Source organism: Anopheles cruzii, chromosome X (genome assembly GCF_943734635.1).
Source record: "Anopheles cruzii chromosome X, idAnoCruzAS_RS32_06, whole genome shotgun sequence".
NCBI classification, from domain to species: domain Eukaryota; kingdom Metazoa; phylum Arthropoda; class Insecta; order Diptera; family Culicidae; genus Anopheles; species Anopheles cruzii.
Genome location: NC_069143.1, coordinates 11,368,258 through 11,394,114, shown reverse-complemented (window position 1 = coordinate 11,394,114; position 25,857 = coordinate 11,368,258). Strand labels below are relative to the sequence as shown.

At 54.6% G+C, this 25,857-nt stretch overlaps 1 protein-coding gene across 1 annotated transcript; it reads left to right on the top strand.

The window, feature by feature from the left end:
• Nucleotides 1–1,986: 1,986 nt before the first annotated feature.
• Nucleotides 1,987–18,889, top strand: LOC128269956 (uncharacterized). The gene is made up of 14 exons (XM_053007362.1): nt 1,987–2,097; nt 2,181–2,450; nt 2,546–3,608; nt 3,673–3,897; nt 4,169–4,663; nt 5,080–5,437; nt 5,505–5,834; nt 6,129–6,339; nt 13,448–13,879; nt 13,968–15,032; nt 15,114–15,246; nt 15,314–15,468; nt 15,565–16,030; nt 17,256–18,889. Exons 1-14 carry the CDS (start codon nt 1,987–1,989, stop codon nt 18,887–18,889), a joined length of 6,948 nt encoding a protein of 2,315 aa, XP_052863322.1.
• The last annotated feature ends 6,968 nt before the right edge of the window (nt 18,890–25,857 follow it).

Below are 25,857 nucleotides of genomic sequence, written 5' to 3'. Positions count from 1 at the left end.
GAACTCGTTTCGGAGCCGAAGAACCAGGTTCACACCAGGCAACTCTTTAGCCTCTTGTTTTGATTCAGGGTCATGATGATAGACCTAAGTCTCATCCATAGTGATGATTCAATGCACAAATGTTGCCGAGAAAGTTGCATTCAAATGCGTTTTTGTTCCATTTTTAGCGAATGCGGCGGACATTGTTGATACAGCTTTCTGAAGCCCAATACGTGAGCCAAAATATTGGTTATACTACTCAATGAGATGACTAGGCCTTATACTAAATCTCTTTCAGTGATTCAACGATTTTCCAATATCCTACATTTTGTCTACGATTTCACGTGTTGCGTCTGTTTTTGGACGTTTCTGAACTTCACATACCAATAGTGAACATGGAATAGTTTAATAATTATTATAACCCAGTATTAGTATAACCCAGTAGTATAACCCAGTCGGCTTTATTGCTGCGAATTGGCAATATTTCTACTCAAATCGCAAATGCATTGGCTCCACGGTGCTTTCTTTCCTTCAATTATTTAGCGAGTGCATTAATCCTGTGAGGAGCCGATCCAACGCCATGTCCATGCCTGTTACTTAGGCTATGTACTTAGGACCGTACTCCGCGTGGACACCTTCCGGTTGGATTGGTTGTTCAAGAAAACCAATTATGCTTTTTGCGATACTTGTTGAAATGTCTGCGCGTTAAATTTTGTGCATTAACTGCACTGTCGTAACCGGACTGGTCGTACAAGAAATTAATCGAAAGTAGCCTTCAACCTGCTAGTGGTCAGTTGCGCACTCGGTTGGCCTTTCTGGATTTCCAGTTTCCGGCCGGGGCCGGATTAAATTCAAATTCGAACGACCGATTTAAGTACCCGACCATAAAATCTCGATACTTCGATGCCAATCCGGTAGAGTGCAGTCGTAAAGCGGCGATTCTATGTGTGGTTATAAAAAGTGCACTCGCTCTGCGTGGTGGCATCAGCTGCGAAAATAATGGGAGTCCCCGCGCGTCCCGTACTGCAAGTGCCATCTTGCCGTCGCGGCAAGTGCCACGGTGCACGGTGAGACGCGTGTGCACCTCCGGAAAGTAAAAATGGAAAACCGCCAATTGCAATGTTGTGCAACGCGCAGTGCACTCGCCGCGGTGCGCCGCACTGCGGCCACGCCAACCCACGCCCACGCACCGTTCCTTCGCGGTGGGGGCGAAACAAATATCGAGTTCGAAAATTCATTCCCAACCGTCGGCGGCGTGCGGCACACGTGTTGCGCAGAGACTTAAAAGAGTAGATAGATTGTGCACCGAGCAGAGCGAGACTATTATTATAGCCTACTTTCTTCTGTAGGCGTCCGATTCTAGTATTGCCGCCCGGAGCCGGAGCAAGCTATTTCTCCGGCCGTGGCCACAGTGGCCATCCATCAGTCAGTCACTGGTTGACCACACGTCGGAACGCAACGTTCGCTAGCATCTACTCCCTCCGAACCGACCATTCTGGTCCGTCGAAGTTAGTGGTCAGTCCTATGGCCCCTTCGGGCCCGGGCGAGTGTTCCGTTTTTGGTGTTTTAGTGTTCTTTTCGGTCGTCCAACTCACTAATTGAAGCCGAACTTTTTGCTTCCAGTTCCCGGTTACAGCACAGCATAGCCCACCGCGTCGTTCGCCCCCTTAGTGCAGCCGAATTATGGCCGAAAATCCGTCCTCGTCCAGCAGCGAATCCGACGGCGGTTCCGTTCCCACCATGGCGTCCTTGTTGGGACCATCGGTCGCATTGTCGCGGGCCTGCGGCAACCCGGGCAACCCGGGCAACTTCTTCCACCCGCCGGGGGCGACGGTTTCGACTCCAACGCAAACGCCAGGTGCACCCGCCCTGGTCGCTGCCGCGAACTCGTCCCTCGTGCTGCCGGCCTCGTTCCTGAGCATGATGCCTCCGCAGCGCGCCCAGGTAAGTTGGAAGGATTGGATCGCCGTCGCGCCCGATTAACCGAGAGTGCGTTTATCTTTGCAGATGGCCACGGGAATGGTTAGTGGGCTGCGGATCGTAGTGCTGCACCGGCACAATGGCGATTTTGGGTTCACTTTGCGCCACTTCATCGTCTATCCGCCCGACTCCGTAACGGTACGACGTCGGAGCTCGGAGCTCCGCAACGATTTACCAGCCAGCCAGTCCGCCTCACTAACCCGTTTTTTTGTTTGGCGCAGAGCTCCGCCGCCGCTGCCGCCTCCGCCGGCCCGATCCCGGGAGTCGGGATGCTGAACTTCGTGCACCCGATGGACACGGTGTTCGTGAAGAAGGTTCACCCGAACAGTCCCGCCTACCTGGCCGGGCTGCAGGAGGGTGACCGGTTGCTAGCGGTCAACGGTGTCCCGGTGACCGCCATGCCGTACTCGCACGTGGTGGCCACCATACAGCAGACTCCGAAAACGCTCACCCTGCAGGTGGTGCCGAAGAACTTCGACATACTACAAACGGTATGTGTGTGTGTGTGTTCCGCTTCCCCGGAGCCCCGGTAGCTAATCTCCCAGAGCGTTCCCATTGATCCTCCCTTCCCCGCCTTCCCCTAAAGTTCTTCAGCGAAACTGCTCACAATCCGGAAACGAATCAACGGCGGCCGCCGCAACCGCAGACCTTCGCGCCGAAGGTGCTGGTGCCGATACCGAGGCCCCCGTTCGTGCCGCTCACCGTCGAGGGCGTGCAGGAGAAGCAGGAATCGCTGTACAGCACACTGCAGGAGATCGTGACGGAGAATGGCAAAGGTGTCGGGGGCGCACTCGACCCGGGAGCGCCCAAGCAGCAGCTGCCGGCCATTTACGCGGATGTACCGAAGCCGCTCGTGACCGTGCTCCATCAGCAGCAGCTGCAGCCACCGTACCGCTACCTGCAGAAACAGCAGCAGCATCCGTACCCAGCGGGCCCGGCGGGGCAAAGCAAGGAGGACAACGCAATCATGTCGCGGTTACGCCGAAGCCTCGAGCAGAAGGAAGAATTTTTGCGTCGTCCCCTGATGCCGCCGCCACCGCCGGTGCAGCAGGGCGGTGCTGGCGGTGGTGGGGTGATCAAGGGGGCGAACCGGAATTCGATGTCCCCGCCCGGTGGCGGCCCCGATCGGGACGTGTTGCAGCGCGAGTTCTACGGGCGACCGAACCGGCTGCAGAAGTCCGTCTGGCCACCGGCCGTTTCACCAACACCGTTGCCGCCCACGTCACCATCGGTCACGGCCGCACCATACGATGTATACGCTCCTCCGGCTCCCGCGAAGGGGGCCACGTTTGCCGGTCCCTCGCACGCGTCCAATCTGTCCGCCATCCGCGAGCTCTTCTTTACGGGTGACGTACGGAGCGGCGCACCGGGCAGTGAGGCGCCACCGGTGGGCGACGAATCGTTCGGGGGACCACCGGGGGCCAGCGGCGTGCCGCTGTCACCGTACAGTATGCACGTCGTCTCCGAGAAGGCGAAACTCTTCGAGTCCGGGCGGCCCCTCTCGCCGGAGGGCATCGATCGGATGGATCTGTACAAAAGCGAAATTAGCCGGATCAACACGAAACAGGTGGCCCCGAATGTGGCCGTGCGGAGGCGAGAGTTCGAGCTGAAGGCCGAAGGTACGACCGGCTGGGGTAAACCGACCGCTGGTAAGTGTCCCGATCGACCTCCGCCCCATTGTGCGCTTTTTTACAATCCCTTTCGTATCCGTAGACGACCGGACTTCGTCGTCGGTGTGCTCCGATTCCGACTCACAGCGGACACCGGTCCGGGTGCAATCGCTGTCGGACGAAATGAACCCATCGCCGCAGGAAGCGATCGATAAGTTCCCGACTACCGAAGCGAACGATGTCCTAGCACCGGTAGCGCCGCTGCGCCTGCACCGGGCGCACCGCGCCGAGGACGCCTCACACCGAAATGCGATCTGCAGCTCGACAGGTAAGGGGGGGACGGTCGAGGCGCACCGATGCGTCCGAGAGGCTGATTTCCTGTGTACCCTCCACCCCCCGTGTATCTTTCTTGCCTTTCCATCCTACGCACGGTACCGGAATATCTGGCCTTCTGACAACCGTCATCTATATACATCGTTTTGTTTGTTTGTTTTTTTTTGGGTCGGTCGGGCGGGCGGGGGCTGATCGGGCGCTGATCTTGCACTCGGTTTGGGTTCGCTTGTTACACGCGCGGTCCTTTTTGCGTTGCGAATCGGTAGCGTTTTGGTTGCAAGGGCCCGGTCCCCTGGCACTGTGGCCCGAGCCGCTGACGGCAGCGGCGGCGGTTCACCGAGTGCGCCCCGCGCTGCCGGAGGCGACGGGCGTGGAGCAGAGCAAGCTCAAGCTGATGCACCGGAATCACACGATCGTCGAGGTGGTTGGAGCCCACTACGAGCCACGCTTGCCACTGCATGCCTCTAGCCATGCCGATGCCGCAAGTGCTGCATCAGATCTCGCCGCTGCCGCTACCGCTGCTCCTGCTGATCATTGCCACGGTTCACCGCCACTAGCGCCCCGCGTAACCTCCTTTCCCTCGTCAAAGGACCCCTCGTCGGCGATGGGGCGCAGCTTGTTGCATGTGTTCAGCACAGAAGACCAACGCTGGCAGGCGGCTGATAGTGCTGCTGCTGCCGCTGCTCCAGGATCGCACCATCAACCAAACGGCTTCTATGCTGGCCCAGCCGTCCGCATGACGACGCTCGAAGTTTCCACAGGTGGAGCATGCATGCGTTCCGCACTGCGGAACGGTTTTATTACTGTTGCCCGTGTTGCCTAACCTTTAACCGATTAGTGCCACCTCCGGTTTTCCCTTGCTCGGCCTGCCGCCATCCATGCTAACTTCAGAATATCTAACACGCGAAAGTGAAAGCGGAAGCGGGGCGAAGGAAGGACCGACTAACCCCGCCTGATAACAGCTTCCGCGGCGTATCAGCCTTTCGCGCTTTCGATGTAACCAAAAGCCTTCACTTTTCACAACCCATCTCCTCGTCCCAGTACGACAATCCACAACCCCAATTTTAACACCCGCCGCTTGTCTAGCCCCGAACAGTAGAGTGTTGGCCAACCGAACCCTAACGACAGCCACACACACACAGAGCGAATAGAGTAAAGTTTCATGGTTTTTCCGCAGATGGGCCCGGATCAGCGTCGCCGTCGCCGGTTGTGCTGCGCCAGAAGCAACACCACGGGCACCACGGGCAGCTGCACGAGGACGACGAACGCAAAATGCGCCGGATATCGTACCTGCGCGCCACCGCCAGCGACAACCTGTTCCAGCTGATGGACGCGGAAGCAGTCGCGGAAGCGGACACCGGTGATCGATCACCGGTGATCGATGTGCTGGGCATGGATCCGCCGGCTAGCGCACCGATGGAGGTGTTGGTGACCACCGAACACGATGAGCATCCGATGTTGCCACCACCGGTGCAGACGCTGACGGTCACGGCACCATCCCTTACCGGTTCGCAGCCACCGACACAGCTGAAAAGGTACGTGACGACGAACTGATGGAACCCCTTCCCTTTATTTATCTTTCCCATCTGACCCATCCGTCCGTCTCAGCAGTGCCTTCCGCCCGTGGCGTAGGCCACACTTTACGAACGACATCCAGCCGCTGCGGCGCCTTTTCGATAGCGATTCGGGCGATACGGCTCCCACCACGGTACCGGTACCGGTGTCAGCTTCACTAGCGGATCCGATGTCCCCAACGGTCGTCGCCAAACCGTCGCTACCGGTGCCCCCATTATCGTACGCACTGGAGGGCCGCCCGGCTCCGGGTGGTGGGATGCGCCCAGTCGGGTCCGCCTCCAGCCTGGGCAGCCTGCACGTCGTCACGATGACGATGCCCGGGGGCCAGGTCATGAGAAACTACTTCTTCGCCCCAAGGTTAGCGAGCGGCCGCTGCTCACCCGCTGCTAACGCCTCAGCGCTCTACTCCGCATTTGCATCCTTCACCCTAGGCCTCATTGCTCACAGCCTTTAGCATGCCTTAGCTTCCCGTTCGACGTCGCTCCTAGTGGTCGCATGTCTGTAGCAGTTGCGCTACCCAAAAGCACGTTCGCCGCATCACACTCCTTTGCTTCGATTTATCTGTGTTGCCCATTCGCTGCTTCCGGATCGCTCCAGCGCCCATCAAAACACTACACTAACACTCCGTCTGTCCGTCCTTTTCCTCCGTAGCCACGGTGCCAAGTCGAAAGCTTTGTCGCACTTCCGGGACGAGCCGGCGGACGCTTCCGAGCCGCTGCTGCGGGCGGGCGAACTCCACGTGAAGGTGACGGTGATCGACGGCAAGCGGTCGGTGGATCGCACCTGGCGCCACGTGCACGCCGAGCTGCGCGGAACCCGCCTCAAGCTGTTGCTGGTCCGCGAAGGCAAATCCTCGCTGCTGGTAAGTCTGACTCTGGTGTGTTTTCGTTTTCGTTTCGTTTCGAATTACAGGAATTATTGTAGACCCTCGAGGTACCGCCAGGCATACCCCTGCTTGCGAATCGTACATTATTCCCTTTGTTGTCAAATCGTACATTATTTTGTCCCGTGCATTTCCTACATTTAATTGCGCATTTTCAATATCAACACAGTACAAACAGAAAACCGTCGCGCTAATATATGTCATAAGTAAGAATCTACGAGATTAAATTGCACTGTCATGAGGATTCTGTTTTTAGCACATAGGAATTTGCGAGAATCGACCGAGCCAGCCGATCGGCAGCGTGACAACCCATTAACGGCGCTACTCCCGGGGGCCGGGGCCGTTTTATTATTTTATTACCCTACGGAGCAAACGCATTCTTGTTTAATGAATCAAGTTGCGCCGTTCCGATCGTTCCCCGTCGCCGAGTGACGACGTTGCGCGACAGAGAGATGCTTCGGAAGAGAGCCCAGGTGTTGATTTGATTTTAAAAGCATTTGAAATCGGGAATAAATGAGAAGCGAGAATGACTTATGAAACCGTGCTGGTCCCAACAAAAGGTATTGCGCACTCTCAGGGAAGATGACGTGAAGAAGACGAAGATGAATCACTTTTCACGAATCAGGAGGTACCAAAGATGAAGAAGATTCCTGTTTTCATGTTTGACTAAATGTACCCTCGTACTTTGTTTTCTGAATCATGCATCCAGAACAGCACGCTTCGATTTTTGAGACAATCTTGGTCAATCGTTAGGCTTCTACCGTGCCCTCTTGCTGGACTATCCTTCCTGGAGTCATCGTACAGTCGCGAAGCGGATTTCTTCAAGTTCAAGAACATCGTTCGCTTGCCCTTGACCTATGTACTTGGATGTCCTGGAAATGTGTGGACGGTAATGGGGGACGGTAATGGGGTTCATCTTCTGGTTGGGTTCGGGCAGAGTCACCTCGGACTAATTAGCATACCGGAGGCTTGATGCCCGCGGACCGGACGATAAGATATCATAGATCACCCACCAGGGGATCGCCTATACCCCGCCCCCACCCCCCACCCACCTTATGTTTTGCTGAGTGCCTGAGTGGCTTATTAGCTCTCAGTGAGGAAGGTGCGGTGCGGTCTTCTTGTGTGCTATCGGAACTTTCTCGCAGCGCAGCGCCTTGTTTGGGCCAAACTTTCTTTCCATTTGGGGGGTGGTGGGTGACAGGGTCCACCCGCCGCGGGCGGGTCGATAATACATTTATTATCGGATTTCCGAGTGTGGGTGCGTGCCGCGTGCCGCGCGCCGCACGCCCCGATGCGCGGATGGTGGGTGTTGTCCATTTTCCATATCCCAGTGTGTTCGTCGCCCCTTCCGCTACCTGTGCGCGGTCTCTCTTACTCTCCCCCCCCCACCCCCTCTCTCTCTCTTTCTCTCTTTCTCGCCCGGTATCTTCTTATGTTCTTATGTTCGAGGCAGGCGACATACGCGCGGAGCGCGGCCTGCTGCGCTCCGTAGGCCTTCTCCTTTTTCGCTTACTTTCACCGTCTCCGCCGGTGCACATCGCGTATAAACAGCCCCCCACCCCCTCTCCAGCAACCCTCAAACCCCCCGTCGAAGGTGTGTGTGTGGTTTTCCGTTGTTTTCCATTTTTTCGACAGCCGAAATTTTCAGCCGCATAACAATCTGGCCACAATTAGCTGGAGCGTTTCACATCTCCTCAACCAACCACCCACAGATACGAGATAGGGGTCAGGGCCCCGCGGCCACACAAGGTTGGTGGGACGCGGAGCGAGCGGGACGGGTTGTATTTATTTGCCGGAGAGCTCTCATTTTGGACCCACGAGCCACATGCACGCACCTCAATTCTACGCGCTACCAATCAGACGTTCGTTACTTTTTTTGGGGGGCTTTTCCAAATGGTGGTCGCGCGACACTGGTCAACGATCACAACCTGTCCAGTGTGTGTCCTCTGCTTTTCGCTTTCTAGTTTTCTGCCTTGTGTCTGCTCTGGTGCACCGCGTCTTCGCAAGGAAAATCCGCAATCCGCTGGCTCCGCACACTTTTCATTGAGCGACAGCACGTTAGCGATCTTCGTAGCACTCTGCCCTGCTGCTGCTGCTGCTGCTGTGAGTTACCTAACTAGCTGACTGGCGGGCTGGTACCCGGCGAGTGGAGCCGGCCACGGCGCGGTTTGGGCTTTTAAATTTAAGTATCGAAGAGTTAAAAACTGGTTCATAGGTGGAAAGTCGGATTATTTTCAACGAAATCACGACGTTTATTGAATTGAAGTGCGAAACTCTATGCTCTAACTCTACCAATTGATGATCAAATTTTGGAGTTCCTTGTAGGAATCGAAGGCGAAGTTGATTCTCAAAATGAATCCAATTTCTCCATCCCCAATATAACGATCACGATGGAAAGTGGACTCCTATTTGAACCTGGCGAGCCGAATTTCACATGTGCTGTTTTTCGGTTCTCATGCTGTCTTTCGTTCAGTTCATTTTCCAACCTTCTGGATCAAACGTAGGGATATGGCGTATAGAGGCGTACACATTTAGCTGGTCTGTGAGTTCGTCTAAAAGTTCTTGTAGTTTCGAAGTCCACGAACTTTCTTTTTGGAGGCCTCCCACAGCCAAAACACTTAAAGCTCTGCGATCTTTCACAAAAGTCGACATGGTCTAACACGTCTGCAGAGATAAGTTGCAAACTAAATTTAGACCAGTAGTAGTTGTCCTTCTTTTCCTTGTACTTCTAAGCAGACGGCCAGGTCTAGGCCCCCCGTCGTCTGTTGCGCGCGACCTTCTGCACACACGCGTCCTAAGGTCGAGCGATTCCGGTTTGGCAAAGTTGAAGACACAAAGTGCAATAAATCAATCATCTTCTCGCCACCGATATGTTTTAACCCCACACCTTCGACCTGGCACCTACCGTACGTTGATGGAAAAGATTTGTCTTTTTTAAAGTTTACTCGCAGTTCCGGTTCAAATGTCTCCTTCTGGAGTCTAACTAATGGTGTCGCGGTGATTCGCGTTGAGTTCTAGAGGTACTGTCCTTTCGGTACCTTCTTCGACTGATCTGACGGGAGAAGCTCATTATGATCAGACCTACATCTACTTCCTATTTGCACAATCGGGGAGCAACAATTAGGTGTCTCAGACCGGCATATTCGCCTTCGACGGCTTCGACGGCTTCGATTGTAGCCGCCTATCAAGATTGGCTGACGAATGGCGACTTGGCATAGAACTGGTTTTGGTAGCCGCCTGTGTGTGTAGGGAAAGCTCGGATCCAAAAAGGACATCCGCACGCTGTCGTCCGCGACCAGCGCAACATACGCATGTGCGAGCTCCTCCGGTGAGCTGGGTATCGCGCGGAACTCACCAGTCAGATCCACCAGTCTTCGGCGTTGTAAGTGATCGCAGCGAGTGGCCACTCGCTGGAGCCTTTCGCCAACCGCGGGAAGGGGTGAGGTGAGGCGAGTGAGCGCTGTGGTAGTAGTCGCGCACTGGTAGCTGCACGCGAGACGCGCACGTTCAGTGCTTCGGTCCACCAGCCCGCAGCTGGAGGCAAGTGCGTGGGCGACACCCGAGTGTCGCTTCCCCCCCGTTGGCAGTGCGTCTTCCGGTAGTGCGTGCGTGTGTGTGTGTGTCTCGTTCGTGTCACGTATTTTGGGTCGTGTGTGCCGTGCCGTGCCATCAACCCGCCCTATCACCCTATCAAACGATCAACAAACGCTCGAGACGATCCTCTTAGTTCCCATAGACCAAAACAGAGCGAGCTGAAGGTGGAGTGAATTCGAACGCATTTTCGGGTGAAGGAAGGATTAGGTCGCGTCCGGCGTGACTGGCGTGGGCTCAAATGTGCATGGGCCCGGCAGCTTTCGGTTTCTTCCTGTTGGTGGCTGGTCTGACTCATTCTCCGTAGGATTGTTTGCCGAAGTTCCATCGAAGATTTTATGACATCTCGCCGCCGCGCAAGTAAACAACACCAACCTTGGTCCTTCGATCCATCTACGTCCCCCAACCTCGTTCACGCGCCCAGCTGCGCACTGTCGCGGTCGCAAACAATCCGATGCTCCGATGGGTGACACATCTCGGGTTGTAAAACAGAGGCGGCGGAAACTTTACTGCCAACCTTTGTCCTTTTATTATGCGTGGCGGGGCCGATGCGTGACCGGGACGAATTGCAGTAATCGAATCGGCGGATGCACAGCGGTGCTAATGCACGCGGTGCACGGCGGCGCTAATGCACGGTGGTGCCCGGTTCCCGGTGGACCGGGAACCGGGTCCACCGGGGACCGGGCTTGAATGGGATGCGTCGGGCTTGAATGGGATGACCAGATCGGTGTCTCGTTGGGTGCACGTCCAGCCAGATGAATTGGAGAGTGGATTCGAACCAGAGATTGGATTTTTTTCTGATCAACTGGCCGCATTCCTAATGCCCATTCCATGGGCTTTCTGATAGTGTTCAACCTGACAAGTTTGTCGTTTCTTGTGGCAGCTCTTGGAGCACTCCAGTATTGACCACTGGGCTGGCTGGACAAATGCTTGCTCATAGAACTCTTCAGAAGAGGATCCCCTTAGGACCTGGGTAGGTCGTCACCCAGAATGCCCCATTACCGTCCAGCTGCCAGTAGCTTCTTAAGCCGGCCATTTGATGGAACGGCTATCGTCTGCATGCCGCCGCCGCCGCCGCCGCCGCCGCCGCCGCCGCCAGCGTACATATGTATATCCGGGACTTGTGTCTGATTGCCAACTTTCACACTTCCCAAGTATGGCTTGTCACAGGTGCGACACTACCTGACGACCTAAAGGGCAACCGATTGGCATTGATTGGAGTACCCATCATGCCGTGCCTTCCCCTCCCCCCACCCCGCCGGCTCTAAACCTTGATGCGGGTTAATGCGCTGATATCATCGGCGGAGAATTCGCCGGCTTCCTCTTCCATGGCTGGCAACCGACGCCCAAATTTGCGCACGTCCTTGCGCACTTAGCACACTTAGGGAATGTTTGAGGTCCTGAGGCACCCCTGCGCACTTCACGCACACCGGTACCGGCTCAACCTTGTTGCCGTCCGTTTCATAACCGATCCGGCCAGCCGCGCCTAACCTTGTGGAGGTAGGATGCGCAGCGGTGCGCGCAGCCACCACCACCGGGGGCTCTGGTCCAAATTGCTACATCCGATTACGACGCCGGTGTGTTGTTGTTGGCGTTGGTGCTCGGTGATGCATCACTTAGTGCACCCCGCCATCCTCCACAACGAGGCCATCCTTGGAAGGTCGCGTCCGTGTCCGTTGCCCAACACACACTTCTTTGATTGTAGGTTTTTGTTGCTGTCTTTTTCGAGCTTTTCGAGAGTCAAGTGTCAAACGTTTTACTTGATACTTGAACTACAATTCAGTTCATTTTTCCATCAGAATTTTCTTCAGAAAATTGGATTTGAAAATTTGTCTGCAGAAAAGGTGACCATACCGCTCATTATGGTTGCTGGCAGGGCGTCATGGGGCCGAATTGTTTAACGAAAACGTCGCAGGAAGGATCAATACCGTCATCTCCGAGCGATACGCGTCAGATGATAATTTTTCTTCTTCTCTAATTGAAGATATGGACTTAGAAGATATCAGAGGTTTCAAAAAAAAAGGGGCCACGAGCCACACAAAACGAACGGCTTTTGATCTACTGATCTACTGAAATTTCTTTATTTAGATCAAAATTTTTCATGTGTTTTCCTATTTTAAGTTTATTTTTGATACCCTGAAATCGACACCAAAATAATGGAACACTTTTGATGCTATCTTCATAGGAGGTTTTTTTTAATTAAAAGCCGACTAAAAAGTCTCGGCCGGCAGCCTAAACATTGGACGGCGCCGAGATCGTCACAGTTCTTTACTCCGAACTCCGATCCGCTCCTAGCTCCGACCCACTCCGACCGATTCCGCGTGGATGTACCCCGAGTGCAGAATCCATCCAGTGTCTTGCTTCATTATTCTAAGCCGTAAATGGAATTGAGCCACACAAATAGCTCGACGCGCAACAGGAACAGGGAGGGCGCCTAGCTTTGCACATATTATGCATTTATTAGGCGGCGCGAATTGGCGATTAAAACCGCCACCCCGGCCGGAGTGTGGAATTCACGCGAATTTCCGTTGTTCTCGGCCCGTACCCGGCCGCGGAACGGGGACATTTATTGTCGGGCTCGGGGCCCGGCCGGTGCACATGCACTTGGACTTGCATCTTCCATCCCGGTGTCTTGTGGCGTCTCTCGGCGCGCGCGTTAGTCATCCGTGGCGTTAACACTCGCTCGATCATTGCTTAGCCCCCCACCGCCGGTGTTAGATGTCTCCCTCGGGGAAGTGAGCCCATTGTGCTGCGCCATTCGAGGGTTTCCAATCAAATCTGCCTGCCTGTGTCCGATCGGTTGATGGCGGTCGTAAAACGGGCCCCACAAACATTCCGCACCGCGGCCTGCCCTGCAGATCAAGGGCGCGCGGGCGCAAGTGATCGTAAAAAGCAACGCTAGTGTGCCACGGATCTCCCGGTCCGGTCCGCGGTCCGATCCGGTCCGGTCCGGTCCGGTCCGGGAACGCTTCCAGTCGGACCGGTCAGTAAGAGTGCAGCACGCGATCGAGTAGGACACATCTTGCGAGTCCCAGCTCCGGCAGAAGAAGCAGTTCCCCCATAGAGAAACTGAACTAGTGAACGCGCGCGCGATGGATGCAGCGAAAGGTGGACCCGAGCCTGGCGGTGGCCCTCCGGATCGTCCCAGCCACGGTACCGAAAACCTGGCGCCGTCGGCCTCGTCGAGCGAAGACGGCCTCGGTCTGTCTCGGTCACGCCACAGCTCCCAGCACGGGGGCTCCACCAGCCGAATGTCCGGCGCGACTAACGAAGCGGCTGCAGGTGGCAGCGGAGGTGGAGGTGGCCGATTGCTGAACTGGGTGCGCAACGCACCCGGCCTTCGGAAGCTGCGTCGCTGGAACTCCACCGGTTCATGGGTTAATATTGAGCGCTCCCCCGCTCGTTCGCTCGTGTGTCCGCCCTCTCTGGCCCCAAACGGCCATCCGCGTTCCGGTGCCTTGCCGTTTTCTCATTCCCCTTCTCGTTTCTCCCACAGAGCCCGGACCCGTGCGGTACGATCGATCTGACGAACTTCCACGTATCGGAGGGCGGCAAGCAAACGAAGCGGAAGAATGTGATTCGCCTGGCGACGCCGTTCGGATCGTACTGCCCGTTGGAAGGGGCGGCCGCTACCGCCACCGCCACCGCCATCGGTTTGCCGACCCAACCGCAGCAGCACCGTTATGTTGTTGAAGCCCAGCCGTCGTCCGGGCTGGCCGGACTGGCACCGAGTGACATCGGCGCAGCCGGAGCAGGCGGCGGTGAAGCAGCGGCAGGTGGCAGCGGCTCCGCACCAACACCGGAGCGCGAGATACTGCTGCAGGCGGACAGCTCGACCGAGGTGGCGCAGTGGATGGAGCTACTGCGGAGCGTTTGCAGCGGCGGCAAAGGAAGTGGTGGTGGCACCAGCGCTCCACTTCGCAATCCGGTAAGTCCGGCAGACCGGGCCCATCCCATCCCCAAATCGTATAACGTGTTTTACTTCTTTCGTTTTCGCCGTTCGCTGTCGACCGAAGGACTGCCCGACGAAGAGCGTGGGCGGCCAGCAGGCGGAACCGCAGCGTGTTGCGGCTCAAACCAGCGTACAGGTGCAGAGCGTGCCGACGACGGGCGACGGTGGCGGCGAGTACTCGCCGATTCTGCCGACGAAACCGAACCGAAAGTACGCGCTCGGAGCCCGCTCACCGTCCGGCCAGTCGCCGGTCACCAAGAGCCGCAAGACGCCGACTCACGCCGGCGCGGAAACAACCGGAACCGAGTTGGACCCGCTGCAGCTCGGTGGTGGCGGAGGCTCGGACCGGGAGAACGGATCGCCCAAGTCGAAGACGTGGAAGGGCATCGTCGCTCGCCAGTTCCGCAAGATGCAAGGCCAACCGGCGGCGCCCTGTGGTGGGCAGCATCATTCACAGCACCACCCGCACCACCAAGGGTCGCACCACCCCCACCACCACCATTATCAGCAGCAGCAGCAGCAGCAGGAGCTGACGGGCCCTGGGCTGGCGGGCGGGCCGTCGATCAATGTGCCACTGCCGATGTGCCCGATGTCGGAGGAGCTCCCGTTCGTGCCGCTCGTGCTGGCCAAGTGTACGGCGATCGTGGAATCGAAGGGCCTGGCGGTGGTGGGCATCTACCGCATCCCGGGCAACACGGCCGCGATCACGCACCTCACGGAAACGGTGAACCGCGGGTTGGACGAGGTCACGCTGCAGGACCCCCGTTGGGAGGACGTGAACGTCGTGTCGTCGCTGCTGAAGTCGTTCATCCGCAACCTCCCGGAACCGCTGCTACCGAACGCACTGTACGGTGGGTTCATCGGGGCCGACAAGCTCGGTGGCCAGAAGCGGCTGATCGAGCTGCGGGCGCTGCTCCGGCGCATACCGGTGCTCAACTACGACACGCTCAAGCACCTGATGCGCCACCTGCACCGCGTCAGCACGCACAGCGAGATCAACCTGATGGATCCGCGCAACCTGGCCATCGTGTTCGGTCCGTCCGTTGTGCGCTCGGCGAACGAGTCGCTCGAAACCGCCGTCAAGGATATGCGCCACCAGTGCCAGATCGTCGAAGTGCTGATCAACTACGTAAGGACTCGGCCCCGTCGGACTCGTCTTGATCATCCTGCTCTCATCGGCTCTCGTTCCCGCTTTTTTTTTTGGTTGCAGTATCAATACTTCTTCGAGGACGCACCGCTGCCGGCGATGGACGAGAAGATGATCAGTGCTTGCGCCGTCGAGTCGGCGATGGATGTACCCCCCACGACCACGCTGCTGCTGGACAATGTGTCGAAACTGGAACGTAAGTGCCAAGTGCCCCAATGCCCCGTGCTCCCCATCAATATTTGCCCGTTATTTTGTCTCTCCAGCGTTCAGGGACTCGTCGTCGTCGGCCAAGGATAACAACGCTGGGTTCGTGGCCAACATTGTTCAGGCGGCCAACCGGAAGATTCGTCGCACCGCACAGCGCAAGAGCGTCCTATCCTCGACGACGCCCGACACACTGTCGCTCGACAGCACGACGGTAAGTATATGGGGCGGCTTGCCCGCTGCCTGTTGGTAGCCTGTTGGTACTGAAAGGAAGTGTTTTCTTTTTTCCCCTACCCCCTCTCCTGCTAAGTCGGCCGAATCGAAGGAGCAATCGCTGCGCACCATCACCCGTAGCCGGTACATGGATATCACTAGCGGCGGCGGTGTTGGTGTTGCTGGTGGTGGTGGTGGCCCCAGGGCGGTGGTGGCGGTTTCGACGGTCGCTGTTGTGGATGGCGGGACTCTGAGCGTGCTTCCTACAAGCATGGCGGCTCCCCACCGGCCGACGGCGGCCACGGTATCTGGTGGCGGCCGCGGCAGCCTAACCGAAGACAGTGTCACGGTGGCGCACACCACCGCTGGTGGTGGCGGCGTCGTCGGCGGCGGCCGAGCCATGGCCGAGGAAAGCTTGCTGCAGTTGCACCACCATCACCATCATCATCATCACTATTACCATAGCAATCGGCACCACAGCGCCCAAAGCAACGACGATGCGTCCTCACTGCTGAACCGCTCGTCCGAGGACGACTCGAATGACAGTGCGTTCGCCGACAATGGTAAGCAGCAGCGGCAGTAGAGGGGGTGTTCGGCGCCCCCGCCCCGCGTGATGTTGCGGGTGGCGCGACCGGTTGTGGTGGTGTGGATGGTGACGGATTCTAGGTACTGTGTGTGCGTGTGTGTGTGTCGGGGGCGGGCGTAGCGGGGTAGCTGGGACAGCAGATGTGTCCGCCCTCTACGCTGCGCCCAAAACCAACCTTCCTTAAACGATCTCTGCGCAAGGTTAGTTAGTTTGTTCGTCGACATTTCGCTTGCCGTTATCCCGAGCCCGATGCTAACCCGCTCCTGCGCGCGGATCAACTCTTTGGTTGCGAGTTTTATTTTTCCAGCATATTTCCTTGCCAGCTAGGTGCATGCCGCGCCCTTCCACGCACAGCGGGGTTGAAAAGTCCCTAGGCTTAAGCAATAAAACGCGTTTTTTTCTTGTTTAAAATTAGGTTTATTAATCAACGGAGACACACAATCGCTCCCCGGTGTCGTTTTAATATTTCAATACGCTTTCTGTAGAACGTGTGAATAGCCATTGGTCAGTGGGAGTCAAATCTGGCAATACTGGTTGGCTGTGGCAGCCATTCGAAGCTCAATTCATGTGTTGTCTTGCGATGAAACCAAATATATATATTTCTTATATTTCTTTGCCACATGCGGACGTTTCTTTGCAATTTGCGGTCTTCAAACGCTCCTATTAACGCTATATAACGCATTAGCTGCTGATGGCATTTCCCATCTCAAGATAGGAAATATTTATTATCAATATTACACACGGAAAAAGCGCAAATAAAGCAATAAACTCATCTGTGTGTTAGGCTCAGGACTTTTCGGCCCCTGTGTTACCAAACGAAGCAAGTGCCTAACGAGACTGCTTGCTGCAAGTTCCACTCCCGCCAATAGCCGAGTCGAGATGGATCCAACTAACTTGCGTCCCAGATGCCGATGCCTTGTTCTGGTGCAGCCCTGCCTGCGGTGTGCCCTGCCTGCTCTGCTGTGTGTTGTGCCCGTGTGCTCGTGCTCTAAACTCCGTCAGCTTAAAGGAATTTTTGTTGTACTCGCTGCGATTGGCTGACTCCCGCCGCGGACACCGCTTAGCACGTTCGATTAATTTGATTCCATTCCGTTTGTTTTCGCTTCACCCCTTTTTCTCTTCTCTCTCGCTACCTCTCTCTCTCAATCTCCCTCAATATGTCTCACTTTCTTTCGCTCTTTCTATCTCGGTGGCTATCGCAGGCTCGATGTCCCTGAAGACGGTGACGATCGCGCTGGACAACAAGCTGCGTTCGCTGCGCAACACCTCGATTAACAGCTCGGACGCGGACGCCGTGCTCGAGAGCGATGGGGAGCTGAGTAGCGGTTGCTCCGCCTCGCTGACGGCACCGTCGAGCAATGGGCAACAGCGTCGCCACTCGCTGCACCAGAAGTACCACATCAGCCTTAGCGCACGCCCGCTCACGCTGGGCGGCGAGAACATACCGTACGCGGACGAGTCACCCGAACGGCGGCCACCGAACCAGGGGCGCGCGAAATCCGTCCCCGAAGCACCGGTGCCGGATCTAGAGGCCACCGACGAAAGCGACACGACAACGACGACGAAACCGCACTGCACGGAAAGCAAACCCAAAAGGAGCAACGATAAAGATAACAATGGTAACAGCACGGCTTCTACTATCACTACTAATACTACTGACAGCAGCAGCAGCAGCAGCAGCAACAGCAGTCCAGGTGCTGGCCAGAGTGGCGCCACGACCGGCGATAACAATAACGGGGACAACGGTACGGCCAAGCACGGCCAGCCACTTTCGACCGTGAAAAAGACAACCGTTTCGCATCCTTACCGGCCGATCGACAGCGCCAGCGACGCTTCGAGCAACAACTCGAGCACCAACGTCAGCTGCCTAACGCTGGTGAACGAGGTGAGCGTCGCCGCCGAACGGGGCGAGGACGTGGACGGGTCAGCGGCACACGACGCCAAGAAATTGCTACACCCGGAGACGCTCGGACTCAGCTCGGACGAGACGGACTCGTCGACCACGAGCAACCAGTGCGAGAAGCGGACGGCGGCAGCAGCGGCCCCGATCGCCGCTCCGTACCGCATCGACACGGAGGTGCTGAAGAAGATGAACCGCATCCTGACGCAGCTGGAGCGCAAGGCGAACAATCTGGAGCGCAAGTTCAACCTGAATCGCTCGCTGTCGCTGAACTACAAGACGACGAAGGCGGTGGACTGTTGCTGCGGCCACCACGATGCGGGTCCGATGCTGGCGGCCCCGATGCTACCACAACCGCACTGCTTCCAACAGCAGCTCAGCATGCCAGCGGCCGGCGGGCCCGCCTGTCACGGTAGCACCGGGTGTATGTTCGCCGGCGGCGGTGGTCCGCCGCTGAGCCTGCGGTCACGCCTGTCGCTGACGAAGGACGAGAAGACGGACAAAAACATCAACCGACGGCGCCAGATTCACGACATACACACCACCACCGGCAGCAGCAGTGGCGGTTTGGGTTGCGTCGTGACTGCCACCGCTGCCAGCAGCAGCAACGGCAGCAGTGCCACCAGCGGAGGCAGCAGCAGCAGTGGCGGTAGTAGCAGCAGCAGCAGCAGCAGCAGCAGTAACAGCAGCTACGGAGAGCCCGCTACAGTGGGGCCACTCTCACCGGTGCATCCGGTGGTTGCCGGTGGTCCGGGAGTAGCCGCCGGTAGCCGGCACCGGCGGCACGGAAGCCGATCGATACGGCGGCGCCATACGGTGGGCGGTACGCACGATTATTTGTCGAACAAGATGCACCACCCCGGTAACCAGCATCACCATCATCACCACCACCATCAAATGGGCCCCCCGGACTGCTGTCCGGTGCCACGCAATTAATCGTAGCCGCAAAGCCGCATTTTGTAGAGTTTCTCTGATGATGATCGACCGACCACAACAGCATTACCCTGATTGATGGCGGATGCGTAAGGAACGAGGCACGCAGGGAAGGAGAAACAAAAAACCGATGCTCACTGCTAAGAGTCTTGAGAACGAGAACGAGTAAACGAATACAACTTAAATTTACGATACCAAAATTGTGATAATTTCTGAACACATGTGGAAATTACTAATCATATTGTGACAGGGTTGAAAGAGGTTATCAGGAGTGCGTATTCTAATTTGGATATGTTTATTAATATTACTGTTACGGTATTCAACGACACCTTTATTAGTATATTATTTAGCACTCTTTCTATGTTTCCAGTATTACGTTGGTAAAGCAATTTTTGTGTTTTTAGTTTTTGTTAGATTTTAGTACCGTATTTATTAGCTCTCGCGCTCTCGTGATCGGTTGCGGTTCACCTAGCAGAAAACAAACATGTAATTGTGTATTTTTAAGTGTGTGCGTGTGTGTGTGTGTGTGTGCGCAGCGTGTGAGTTCGCGTCTTATACTCACCACGACTTGCTGCATTAAAACTTATCGTAACGAATTAACACAAACTGTCCTGCAGAGGGAAGATGGGACAAAATGGCCTGCTCGCTGGCTCATCGTTTTAGGGACAACAATCTCCTCAACATAGACCTAGACCCACACAGATCCCGGATGGTCATCCTGAGCGAAGCTACGTTAGCCGAAGGTTTCGAACGATGTGAGCAAACGATACGGCATTCGGCGCGCATATGCTATTGGACCAAACATTTGAAATTGATTTTGACCATTCATTCAACTGGTGCTCTCTGCTACACCGTTAATAATGTCTCGGCGCATTTGGAGTGCACTGAGATGTGCACTGTTCATTGATTTGGAACAAGTGGAGTTTGTTGTGTGCTAAAATTCTATTCTCGTATCAATGATCCCCCCGAATGTAGCGAAAATGTGACATATTTCAAACTAATCTTCTATTAATAAATAATGATTTGCCTCTTGTGTGAAGTAAATTTGTCTTGTGTTTAATGAAACGGTTTGTTTTGTTGAAAACCAATTTTGTTTGTCGGATCTTGATCTCGAATGTGTCAATTGTTGTGTTCAGGATAAACACAAGTTCTGTTACTATCAGCGTTGATTATTTTCTCAAAATTATTGTGCCAATATTGAATCAAATGGACCAGTTTTATGAATGTGCATGATTGAGTTGCGAACGTTTTGTCCAATACCACTCTGTACCCGATTACTTGAAGTGGCTCACGTTAGTGTAGACGCGTCAGATAGTCGCCGCCCGATCCTCGCAGAAGAATGAGCGTGCATTAAAGTAAGATAAGAGGTAGCAATTACAACAAAATTACAGTATGCCCCAACCGGGAGCTCGGGAGCGATTGTGCAACAATAGGAAAATCGGCATCTTACTGTAGGGGTAGGCTAGAAAATGAGCAAAACAAACAAATGATTAGCGCCTTCCACGGAAGGCAGAGCGAGCCGATGTAAAAGGAGTAAAATTAAACTTCATGCGAGTGTTACACCAATTTCGTTCGTAAGTAGCGCACGTTGCGTGTTTCTGTTTTCGCTAAACTAGGTGTTTTAGTGTACAACGCGACGCGTCGAGTGCCTTTGGCATATGGTTGCCCCGCAACGCAAGGAGAAAGGCATTGGGACTCAAATGATGAATAAGTAAATACAAACATTTTTCGAAGAAAACAGCCGGGAGCAATTTATGGGAAACTCTACCTACCAACGAGAGCTTTCACAGTCGAGCGCATACAATGAAACACACAGCGCTGTTGGGAGCATTAAACTTAATATAATTCTGATATATTTATTTTTATAAGGACTTATAAGGCAAACATGTTTCCGTTTTAAAGAGTGGTTTGTATTTGTTCGCATGGCGCGCGTTCTTTTCCATGTTTCGTTTGCTCTATTGGGTGGTGCGTTTCGGTTTCGTCTGCAATCAGACCGATTTCCGTTCCGTACTACAAGTGATTGTTGGTATCGGGCAATTTTCTTTCTTGGGTTTCTGTTGTTGAGTATACGTGTGTGGTGTGTATATGTTGTGTAGTGTGGGAGAGTGAATGCACCAGCTGCACTTCTTTCGAATACAACCCAATCCCTTTTCGGGCGGCAATAAATGAGCGGATGTCATTCGTAGTGCTTGCCTCTAGTGGGTAGCGAAAACAGTGGCATTATTTCATTTATTTTTGCTCAATGTGTCCAAATGCACCGTATCGATAAATGCTTAACATATCCGGGAGCCGCAAGCAGCAGCCGCGAGTCAACTGTCGGTTTCGCTCTGTGAAACACGGAGCCGGTTCCTTCGGGTCCTGGGTGTGATTGTATTTTAAGTGTGTTCGTTCTACAAAAAAACGTTGTCCTACTCGATCCCTGTTGCACCGGATTACCCAAAATCTACAGCGCCCTCTGAACTAACAAGACAGTTTTATTTTCTTCATCCTCTTCCGCTTCGGCACCGACAGATAGTAAAAGGATCCAATCTCGTCACGCCAACATCAGACAATTTGGGACGGAGGTTCCACGGTGCACCGTGTGCGCCCTAAACTTCATTCCCGCGAGTGTCCTCCACAAAGTAGTATAATCAGGGATCCCCGCTACAACGTTGCTACCGTTCAGAGTTTTTTTATTTATTCATTTGCAAACCCAAAAGCCCAAAGGTGCCCAGACAGACTACGCCAGCGGGAACGCCCGTCGTGATATGTCTAGATTGTTTGTTCCTTCTCCATTCCTGGATTCTTCCTGGTTGCATTTTTTGTTTTGATAGTCAATGCTGGTCGAACCGGCCCCCTTTCCATCGGTCATCTGTCCGCACAAAATGTCTCCGACAAAACCCCGTTCCGACTTCCGACAAAAAAGGCTGCAGCCCTGTACTGAATGTACTCTCCTCGGCCAAGTATGAAAAAATTGAAGAGATGTCCATCAACATTGTCCGGCACCTTTCATTCTCGGTGTCCGAATCCGAGCATCGTCCGGAACCGAATCCAGTATCGCTATTACGGTTGGTCCTCTGTGTGTGTGGTGACAGTAGTCTTTGCGCCTTCAAGATGCGCGCGGCACGGATAACATCACAAAACACCACTCTATTCTACCTCTTCGACTGTTGGGGGTGTGGTTCGTTCTTCTTGGAGTATGGTAATACTTAAAGTAAGCGGGGCTTCCCTCGACTGCTCGACCGGGACCGCTAGTGGTAGTTGCATCGTGACAACCCAAATTCAAGCGTACAAGCACTAATGCGCGTGATGCAGTACGATGCACGCTATGTCCGAACGGGCAGTTCACATGACCGTACTCCGGTCCCTGAATCGAGAGGAGACCAAACCTACACCTCACGTCGCTCACTGTGGCTGTGGCTACTAAACAAATCGTCACGGCAAGTTCTGGCTAGGTGTTGCGTACGCAAAGAAAGCCCACACAATGGCCGGGTGCGCCTCACAGTACTGCTCTGCTCTCACTCTACCTACTGTTGCACAAATTGTCTACTGTTTTTGTCTAAATCTTAGTTTGCGTTTGGTTTATTCATTAATGGTTGGAATATTTATATACTAGAGGTAAGCCACTTCCGAAGCCAGACACCGAAGAGATACAAAAAGGAACTACAAAATTGCTTTCCAAAGGTTTCCAAGGCATCCAAGCCAAGGCAACCGGGCGCAAAGGGTTATGTGCAAAGAGTTTGGGTTTGATCTTAGTACGAAGTACACAAAAACACAACAACAACAACGCATACATAATAGCCCGCAGGATACTACCAACCAGCCAGGCGTTTCCGTCACTAATTCGGCTCGGCCTCGGGTGAGAAATGTTTTAAAAAATGTGCACTCACTAAGTAGTAGGTAGTAGTAGTAGTAGGTAGTAGTAGTGGTAGTAGTAGACCATATCTTATGCCGAGTGCCGCGCGATGCGGCACGACTCCACATAGGTAGCTATCCTAGTCGTTACAATTCACTCAATTCAATTCCGTAACAAGAGTTTTCAAAAGTTTCTCTATCTTACAAACTACAGTACAGACTAGTAGTAGAGACCAACAGGGGGTGAGATGATGCACTGCACTGTGCACAGTGTGGTTGATACATGCTCCGAACAGGGGGCAACACTGAGCTCTGCTCTGCGCTGCTCTAGTAGTAGTTGTAGTACAAAATTCCAAAGATTCCTGGTGGTGCGATCAGGAGGGATGCAACTGTTCTGGGAATTCTGTGGAGAAGTGGTGAGATCTGAAACCGGAAGGATCGCTGGAACAGGCGGGGGTGGGGGATGGGGCGGGAAGGGAGTGCTTTAACCTCTTAGATACTAGTGGCAGTACGTATCTATCCTCAACCACGGTCAGAGTAACTCTACGTCAGCGTCGCTACGTTGCACCTCTAGGATTTTTTTCTTCTATATGTTTATAGTGTATATTGGGCGCGTGCCTATGTGTGCGTTCGGCGTGTGGATACACGCTACACGCTACCGGGAGTCGTGTCTAACTTACCTATTACTCGTAATTGTGCGGAACTAGATCAGTGTGTAGAGGTAACTGTCACGAGAGAGAGCGAGACAGCGTTGAATGGAATGGGTGGCGGGTGCCGGCATCACTAGAGTGGTGTGGACGTCGTAGCAGTGTGTCGTCCGGGGCGGCCGTCGTCGCCATCGCCACGAGCGCTACCTTTCGCCGAGATAGCTCTAGAAACTGGAGCGTTAGGACTCCAGGTCCGTTGTTCGGGACTCCAGGTCCAGGTCCAGGTCCAGGTCCAGATCCAGGTCCGCATACAAATGATTCTCTCTCTCTCTCGAGAGAGAGAGACAGGGCGAGGGTTGCGAACACATGGCTTTTAACCGGCACCGGCTAAGAGGTGGTACTCGTGGTAGTAGTCGCACCGTAACAAGACTAGAAGGAACGATCCAAGATGGCGAACGAGTCCGGCAGCAGCACGGCATACTCGACCCCGGCTTCTTCATCGTCGTCGGTGGACATGATGGCGGCCACGGTGGTGATGGGAGGCGTACTGGCGGAGCTGGTCCCGCCGGGCGGCGATATTTGATGGGTCACCGGGACAGGTGGCCTACTCGACGTGGGCTGATGCCCGTTGCTACCGGCGTCCCGCCGTCGCACCATCCCGCCAGCCGGGGTTCGTTGCCAACGGATCTTCCGCAAGCGGCTCCGACTGGTCGTGCCGCTGGAGCCGATCGCGGTTCGAGCGCCGGCTACTGCTACTGGGTCGCCGGACTCGTTCTCACCCTCCGCGTCCCCTTCCTGGCCCCCGTTATCCACTCCTTGGCTCTGCCGCTCACCGGCGACCCACCGGCGGTAACGTGGTCGGTGACGACAACGGCTCCTCCGCTGCTGCTGTTGCCGCCGCCCGCCTCCGCCATCGTGCTCCATGCTCTCCTCGCGGCAGCTCTCCTCACCCGCCGCGGTACCATCGGCTGACGACGAGCGGTCCCTGGGATCCGGGCCCTGCGCGAAAGGAGCACAAAAAGAGGACGTCCGGTGAGTCGGGATCGACCCTTTCGGCCACCCGAACCAGCCGGTGCCCGGTGAGAGTGGCGCAAACCGAAGAAGAAGAAGAAGAAGACGGGCAGAGCGGCAGAGGGACGTGTGTGTGTGTGTATGTGCAACGTTTATCGAACGAAAAAGAGAGCGAAGGAAAACGTAGTGGCGCCAATCAAAGTCAAAGTGTTGTGTGTGTGTGTGTGATAGAAATAATGAGAACAATGAGAAGAAATTGAGAAAGAAACAAATATGGAGGATAAAACAAAAACAGGTCGAAAACAGACAACAGAAGGAGAAAGTGAAAAAAGTTAGAAATAGATAAATAGAGAAAAAGAGAGAAAGAGAGAGAGAGAGAAAGAGAGAGAGAGAGAGAAAGGTAAAGAGAAAGAGAAAGAGAAAGAGAGAAAAAGAAAGAAAAAGAAAGATAGTCCATTGAGAAACCTGAACCGACCTCTGATCGGTCGATCGGTAATCGGTGGCGAGGGCTACAAAGAGGGTGATCGAAGCGATGAAGCAGATACTACTCTGGTACTAGTGATCGACCGCGTACGACCGAGCCACTCATCAACCTGAAAGCCCCTTAGGAGTGGCGAAACCCGTGGTCGCAACCGGCCATCAGAAGAGTAGATACTGGTAGTAGTGGTAGTAGTGGTAGTAGTGGTAGTAATAATAAGTAGTAACTAAGTAGTGGTAAGTAAGGTAGTAGTGGAAGCGGAGTACAGTGGGAGCGCCAGACGCCACCAAAGGTTACAACACAGTACGAAGAAATTGTCTGCCAATTTGCCAACCTAAGCCAATACGTAGCAGAAGCAGCAGCCCGGTGCAACAGAGCGCACGTGTGCCGTACTAGGCCCCAGCTCGTGGTGCTTGTGGATCCGGCCACTTCTGACCAGTTCCCGCTGCCGAGACTGGCCACATCGCGGTACGGTAACAAATTCTACATTCCAATTGCTTTGCCGAACTGGACACTAACCTTCCAATTGGATAGTTGATTCCGATCATTTGCTTTGCATTATGGTGGTCGAGTTTTGACGCTGACACGCTACTTCGGTTGCTCTGTAAACAATATGAATGCAAACCAATTCCGGGTGCTGATTAATCGTAATCGTTTTGGACTATGCGACGCTACCGTTTAAGCGAAGCGAACGTGTGACAGTGGCTTGAGAGGCTTTAAGGGATCTCCACGAGCGAGCGAGCTCGGACAGCTGGACGAGATATCGGAAGGCATGCCGTACTTCAGTTGCCAAGTTCCAAAAAGTAACGGGCAAGTTTCTTTTACAACAACAACTGCGTTGATATTCCCAAAAAGTTACCCAAAATTACGTCGTACGTCAAGACGTTGACGTAGACCTTCGATATAGGGAGGTGTGCTCAGTATATTACCCTTGGTGCCTTGGACGACATTGGACTCGGCAAGGAATGAAATTTGGACCAAACCTACTGCTGGTGCGGAGC

Excerpts from the sequence above, each read along its gene's own strand:
- LOC128269956 (XM_053007362.1), top strand. The coding sequence starts at position 1,987 with ATGGCCACGGGAATGGTTAGTGGGCTGCGGATCGTAGTGCTGCACCGG. Across the intron at positions 4,664-5,079 it reads GACGCTCGAAGTTTCCACAG|ATGGGCCCGGATCAGCGTCG; the intron begins GTGGAGCATGCA and ends GTTTTTCCGCAG. Across the intron at positions 15,469-15,564 it reads TGTCGCTCGACAGCACGACG|TCGGCCGAATCGAAGGAGCA; the intron begins GTAAGTATATGG and ends TCTCCTGCTAAG.